General features: G+C 32.5%; 2 protein-coding genes across 3 annotated transcripts in view; one reads left to right on the forward strand and one right to left on the reverse strand.

Moving 5' to 3' along the window:
- Positions 1-7,500, forward strand: part of LOC137629061 (uncharacterized) — a 14,238-nt gene that overhangs the window by 6,713 nt on the left and 25 nt on the right. Inside the window, exons 3-4 of the mRNA XM_068360328.1 lie at positions 405-961; positions 7,396-7,500. The exon at positions 7,396-7,500 is cut by the window's right edge and continues 25 nt beyond it. Of these exons, the coding sequence (XP_068216429.1) occupies positions 405-961; positions 7,396-7,468 (630 nt within the window). The 3' untranslated portion in view covers positions 7,469-7,500. The remainder of the gene's footprint in view (positions 1-404; positions 962-7,395) is intronic.
- The window catches only part of LOC137629060 (uncharacterized), a 45,315-nt gene continuing 45,212 nt past the window's right edge, over positions 7,398-7,500 (reverse strand). For both annotated transcript variants that reach the window (XM_068360326.1, XM_068360327.1), the window contains exon 3: positions 7,398-7,500. This exon is cut by the window's right edge and continues 81 nt beyond it. In XM_068360326.1, coding sequence (XP_068216427.1) covers positions 7,460-7,500 — 41 coding nt within the window. In that variant the 3' untranslated portion in view covers positions 7,398-7,459.

The raw sequence follows: 7,500 nt of genomic DNA on the forward strand, positions 1-7,500 counted from the left end.
TACTTCCTTAGAACCAGGTGTGCCAGGAATTTCTGTGTATCCAACTGAACACCAAATTTCTAAGAGAGCAAACACTGGCTTGTTTTGGCAGTCGTGATCCTCGTCGCTAGAAAATGAAATGAATGAGTTAAATTGCCATCCACTAATTAAATCTTTTCTATAACATTGATGTGGTTAGCTGTAGAATAAACTAAACGCATAAATATTGTTCTCTATTTGTCTTCCATAATCTAGCTTTTCAAAATATGTAAACAAACTGTCATTACATAAATCCGATTTTAATGAAGCACAGCTTAAATTGATAACTGTCTTAAGTTCAAACGTTCATACAATGAACATAACTTTACTTCCACAAATTGCATTTAATCAATCAATGTTCAAGACTATCTTTATTGGTATCCTAGGTGATGGCACCGATTCTCCCAACGGGCGAGAGGTCCCAAGCACTGTCCTTTGAAGAGCAGGCAGTTGCGCTAGCACTTACTACAGCAGGTGCCACTGCACCCCACGACACCTTAACCGCCACGCCCCACAGTACATCTACCTCAGCTCTACCGCATGGTACATTCATGACGATTGCAAAGGGCACCAATGCACAGCAGAGTACTCAGAAAAAGCAGCAGTTCGATCCTAGAGTAAAGAAACACCTTATGGAAAGGGTATTCGACGTAGGAAACAAACCGAAAATAGACGAGTACAACGCCTTCAGCGCCTACATCGCATCGGAGTTCCGCTCACTCAAGTCCGAATCGGTAAAGAAGAGGCTAAAAAAGAACATCCTATGCGCCCTGATAAGAGCGTCCGAAGAAGACGACGCCGAAAGAAATTTCGGTTCTCAACCCTCTTCGCAATTCTCGGATTCCCAGAATCCGGTTTCGTCGGCGCAAAGTCCCAGAGGGTCGTCCAGTCCTACGACCTCCATCGATGACCACCACGTAATGGGCATGCAATCTGTCACCAAGTAAGTTTCTTTCTATTCTCCTAATTACTAATATTATCATCATTATTATTGCAAATGAAATTTTTTTTTTTTTCAATATCACTACCTACTAAGGATAAAACATTTCCATTACTAGTACTGTATTATTACTGCCTCTATTAGACACTCACTTCACATAACGCCATTTACTCTACCTTACACCTACTATAGAGCTCCCTGTATACCGTGACCTTTCCTTAACAATATGTCTTTCATATAATTCATACAACGCTTCCTAACGCTTTTCTCCTGGCACTTCCGGATAAAAAAGCCATTGCCATTGATTCTTTCCACATAAACCAATTCCATCACAATACTTCTCTAATCTTTTCCACTTTCTCAGTTTTTCACCCTATCAATTCTTACATTACACGCAGAATGCATAGCATATCCAAGTCTCTTACACACAAAACCAGTCAATAACCACTTAACACATTTCGACTTGATCCTAAGAATTCCGAGAATCCAATCATAAATCTTACACAATGATTCTGTCAATTTTGTACCTTTACTGTACTTTCAAGCTTCTAACACAACTAATTCATAACAAACATTTGATCCGCACACCATCACCAATTTCGAAGCCCAAAGTTTTTCCACTAACATTCCTTTTATCAATCTAATTTCTTAATAAAAATCCTACCATACACCTTCTCTGGTATACTAAGTAACTTTATATTCATTGCAGTAGTATATATTATATTTTGTCACCCATTCCCTGGAACCTTTCCTTCCCCCAGATATTATTATTATTATTATTATTATTATTATTATTATTATTATTAATACTTGCTAAGCTACAACCCTAATTGGAAAAGCAGGATGCTATAAGCTCAGAGGATCCAAACAGGGAATATAGCCCAGTGAGGAAAGGAAAAAAGGAAATTAGAATATTTTATGAAAAGTGACGACTTTAAACTAAATATCTCCAATATAAACTATAAAAACTTTAATAAAACAAGGGGAAGAGAAATAAGATAGAATATTATATAAATACCTATGACAGCCAATCAATCTCAAAATTACCACAGTATCACAGCATATCGCATATAATCCTAACAACTGACGCCTTTTCTTTCTTCAACTTCTTAAATACAGTCCTTGCATCTTTAAAATTACCTTCTACAGGGGGAATTATCGATGTTACACGGACCATTGCCACTCAGGCATCGGCGTTACCTCTCTTCTATCTTCCACTTAAAAGATCACTAACTCTAGTATTCACGCCAGACAGCATCATCCAAATTTCCATCTTATCTAAATATCAATGTTCAATAATATTTCTATTTATATTAGTTCCAAGTAGAACCACTTTTTATTTTTATCTCTCCTAAAACTCCTTTTCCTTGGATCTTTGGAACAAGATCTCTGTCTCCTTTTCTTCAGACTATCATGTTCAACCCCCTGTATGCCTGCCTACACCTGTTCTTCTCTTCTATCACACCAAACCACCAAGAAGAATGTTCTTTCTTCTCTGATGACCCTAAACTTTCTCTTGTCCACTTGGTCGTATCCTTAAACCTAGCCCACAATTCACTAACTTTCTCCTTAAAAGCACTGTATTTCCTTTTCAACACACTTGTCCTCATTAAATGATATATATATATATATATATATATATATATATATATATATATATATATATATATACTGTATATATATATATATATATATATATATATATATATATATATATATATATATATATATATATATATATATATATATATGCAAACATATATATACAGTATATATACACAAACACAAACACACACACACATACATATGTATATATATATATGTGTGTGTGTGTACATATATATATATATATATATATATATATATATATATATATATATATATATATATATATATATACTGTACGTATATAAATATATATATATACAGTATATACATATATATATATATATATATATATATATATATATATATATATATATACATATATATATATATATATATATATATATATATATATATATATATATATATATATATATATAAAACCACATTCATAAATTTTCGCAATGTTTTTAAATTACAGTATAAAATATTCAGTAGACCACCAGAATTTGATAGTCGTATAGTATCCTTCACATCCTATCAATAAGAGCAACACGAGAATAAGTTACCAATAATAAAAATATATTGCTGCTGATGCAAAATCCGCTAAGCATCTATATAAAAAATAGCTATATATATAATATCCGAAGCATAGAAATATTTATAATGGAGTACTTATTATCCAAAGAAACTAGAAACATAAAGATTATCAAATTAACATGTGATGAAATTTTCTCAAATAAAACATGCAAAAACAAGAAAATAAGTTTAGTAGTTTTATGCAACAATGAAATGCAAAGGAAACGGCCTCCAATAATTTAAAAGGACTATTCAAATATAGTACCATTCAAAATAACTCTATGTGGAAACCAAACTTGTTAATGAGAAAACTTAAAAGGACCTTAAATAATCAAACCATGATATATCAAGAAAATAATTTTTCAGTTAAAAGACGAAGTGACTCAAAATATAACTGAATTTCTACCAATTTTGATGAAAATATAGAAAGGCAACATAAAAACACAGTAAAACAATGTCACTACAGAAAACAAATATAACCTATTCAAATTTAATGAGTGATTTCCATGATATTCGAAGCGGAGTAACTAACATTACAAATCGAATAACGTTAATACGAACTGAATGTGTAATGTTTCTTTAATTTCAACGTTAAATATTCAAGTTCAAAAGAGCAGGCATAGAAAACTCGGCTAATCGAATATAAAATAAAGAAAAAAAGAAAATTCAGAACATAAAAATAAATATATTTAAAAGATTCAGAAAAATGACTTATTTGATAAATCAAAATATGTTACAGTAACAGATAAAACCATATGACCTGGAACAGACATGAAAAAAAATGCATTTTTTAAATTAATTGACAGAAAAACTAAGATAATTGAAAAAATAATATGGAAGGACTTGCAAATAAAATTCCATATTTCTACAACAAAAATAGAAAAATACATATTAGTTCAACCCAGGAAAACAGATAAAATATTTTTTCTAAGAATCCATAAATGTGCAAGATAAACCCTACGAAATATAAAGAAAACCTCAAATTAATATAATAATATTGTGCAATTAATCAACTCCTGACGAATGAGAATAGAAAGACTTTATAAGTCCAACGGTGAGAAAACGGCTCAACTAAAACAAATTTTCAATAATAAAGATAAGAAAGAATATTTTGAATTATTGCTACCAATATGAAATTTGTCATTTCTTAAGAAAAAAAAATCACAGAAGTCTTGTTGTACAAGAAGTTCGGTGAGCATCATGAGATACGCAATATTATAGTGAAAAGCCAAAGTTTTCAAGAAAGAAAAAAAAAATCACCTAAAACCTCCCGTATTGACGCATGATTTGTGTTAAATATAGTGATATTAGTAAACCTGATTGAAGTGTTTGACTCATTACTGCATAATCATAAGAAAAAAATTGATCGTTTCAAATATGAACCACTCTCAAGAAAGGTACTACGTATAAGGCAATATCCTAGAGCAAACATTATTCAATATATAAAATATCGAATAATCAAGCATTCTTTACGGTAGGGTTTTCCAACATGATGCACAACTTTACCCAGCCATAGACAACACTAAAGATATTATAAACAAGATAGAAAAAATTACGAGACGTGAATATTGGAATGAACAGCAAGAAATTTAAACTAAAATATGATAAAACACAGCAGATTATTGGGGGGGGGGGGTAAATGGAACCTTTAGAAGTTCTGTGATAAAGAAGGGATAGAGAGGTGCAGATACAGTGGGAAAATAGTATAAACCTTCGAGTTGTAATTGATGACAATCGAAATATAGTTGTTTAAATCTTAAATAGAACATAACTACACAAGAGAAATCGAATTTATAAGGAACTATCTAAATATGTTAGAAATACTTTCATGTGACTATGTTATCACAAGAATAGTTTATAGTAACAACCTCTACAATAGTACTGTATATCAAATGATTTTTTAAATAAACTGGCGAATTTAACCAGTAAACCAGTCAAATTAATAACGAATACTTATCCAAGATTAGGGTCACGTCCATTCTTACTGGGTTTCGCTGACTACTTATCAAAGCAGGAATCTAATAAAACACAGTTTTAAATGTGCATCGTGATATAGGGTAAAATAGCAATATGTAAAAAAAAATCTTTTATATATGGCATGGTCAACGAAAAAAACATGGAACCACAAAAGGCTAAAATAAATAAAAATTAACATAAAGCCTCAAAGACACTTAAAAAAAAAAAAAAAAAAAAAAAAAAAAAAAAAACTGAATACACTGCACAGACTATTCAGTAACGCCTCAAGAACTAAAAGTGTGTGTGGAAGTTTGCAGACGTTTCTGAAGAAGTAAAGCCATCCTACTTGTTCAAATATGTTTTGACATAAAACTTTTAGAAAAATAATTATAAACTGAAATACACGACTAAATTGGGTTCGTCAAGAGGATTATATGAAGCGAGAAAGGATGCTTTCTAAAAAAATAATTATGATTACAATTGGATCAAGAAGCCATTGACAATTTGAGAAGACTTATACACATATTACAGTATTTGTATTGAATATTGTAACTTTCAAAATGCAGCACTAGGTACCTCCACTAGAATACACAACTGAAGGTCATTTAAATAACACACACTGTATCTGCAGTCTTTATATGATTATTCCCCTGTGCTTCGTTTTCCCTCTCCCCTCTCAGACACCTGGGTAACAGTTCCACTCTAGCCCATCTAACATCGCCCACATCCCTTCCCAAGCACATTAAATTACCTGCATTGCTTATTTCCTTCTTAAAATTACCGTAAAGAAGCTTTATATACTAATACAGTTAACGGATATATATAGCAGTTCTTGTTGCAGTTCCCAGTAAGGCAACAATCGCATTCGGAAAATGCAGATCTCATTCAGTGACACTGAAACATTGGAAGTGTTTTACCCATATATACTTCCAAATCAGTTTATGTATCCCGTAACAAGAATTGTCACTCTTCGTTTATTTAGAATTATTATTCTCTTCAAGAAACAATAAACATAGTCAACGTTTGTTCTTATCTAAAAAATACGTTTCCTGATCTGTATAAAATCTAAATATCTACAGACATGCAAAACAAATGTCAAGAACTTAAGTATTTGTTAAAAAAAAATAATAACGTTGGTGATCACTCCTTCATTGATATTCTAATAGACATTATTGTCTGTATACCCTTTTCCCATCTAAATTAATATGCCCATCTCCCTTAGTTAGTCGAGGGACAACCGTGCTGTTTGGGAATCTTCACACTTATTTAGAGCCGCGCTCTCTCTCTCTCTCTCTCTCTCTCTCTCTCTCTCTCTCTCTCTCTCTCTCTCTCTCTCAAGCAAATAAACTAAACAGTCCCTCAACATTACAGAAGAAAATCGTCCTTCTCTATCTACTTCTATCCCATATCAACATTGTATATTAATACAATATTGATGAAATACCAGAAAATCAAAAAGAACCTTTGTCCTCCACCACCTTTACATACGAGATCACTAAATGCCTAAAGCTCCCCCACAAAAGACTCGTGTGTCCTTTATCCTAAACTGATTTCTAATCCTACCTGTCTTCACAGTACAATAGGTTGATATCCAATGAAGTGGATTGCCTTCTTTCCCTTACTAAACAGAATGACCGTAATTAACTACTACACAGAACAATGCATATTTATCACAGCACATGGCACCTCTCTTGTGAATATGTATTGAAATGAACAAAATGTCTTTGCAGCCAAATGGTAGGAGTGATAGATAACGTTCTTAGGAACGGAAGAGCCACAGAAAGACCAGACGAACCATCCAATGCCCCTTCCGAACCGTACATGTCACCTGAAGATAGGCCTATTAAGGAGGAAATGCCAGAGTTCCTAGACGATGAAAAAAGTCGAGAGGGCGCTGCAAGCCCTGATTTTCCTGGCGTTCAAGTTACTTTGAACGAAGGTCCTATTCCACAAAGTACGTGTGCCCAGTCGTGTAACATTTCTACACATAAAGTAATTATGCTTGCGTAAACACAAATCTTGAAATATGCCCTTTGGTTTCTATCCATCATATGCTATTTTACTCGGACAAAAGTTAGCGAACAATAGATAACAATCGCTTTTTAGTATATATACAAACCCTCTTGGCGATTTTTTACTTATATATACAGTTGCCTTCCGCGAAATGCGGTGTTTTTCATCTAAAATTTTATCAACAATTCTACAGAATATCAATAAATATACTCCCTAAACATGTTAATAATAATATAATAATAAATTAAGTTTAAAGTAGTTTTAACGGATAACTTTCATTCCAGGGAAGAGGAGAAGAACCCAATACGAAGTCGTGCAGAGTTCAAACAGGAGTCCTCACAACCCATATCACGATGACCCTCGAGACGTCGAATCGGAGGAGGAAGAGC

This window comes from Palaemon carinicauda, chromosome 37 (genome assembly GCF_036898095.1).
Source record: "Palaemon carinicauda isolate YSFRI2023 chromosome 37, ASM3689809v2, whole genome shotgun sequence".
Classification (NCBI taxonomy): Eukaryota; Metazoa; Arthropoda; class Malacostraca; order Decapoda; family Palaemonidae; genus Palaemon; species Palaemon carinicauda.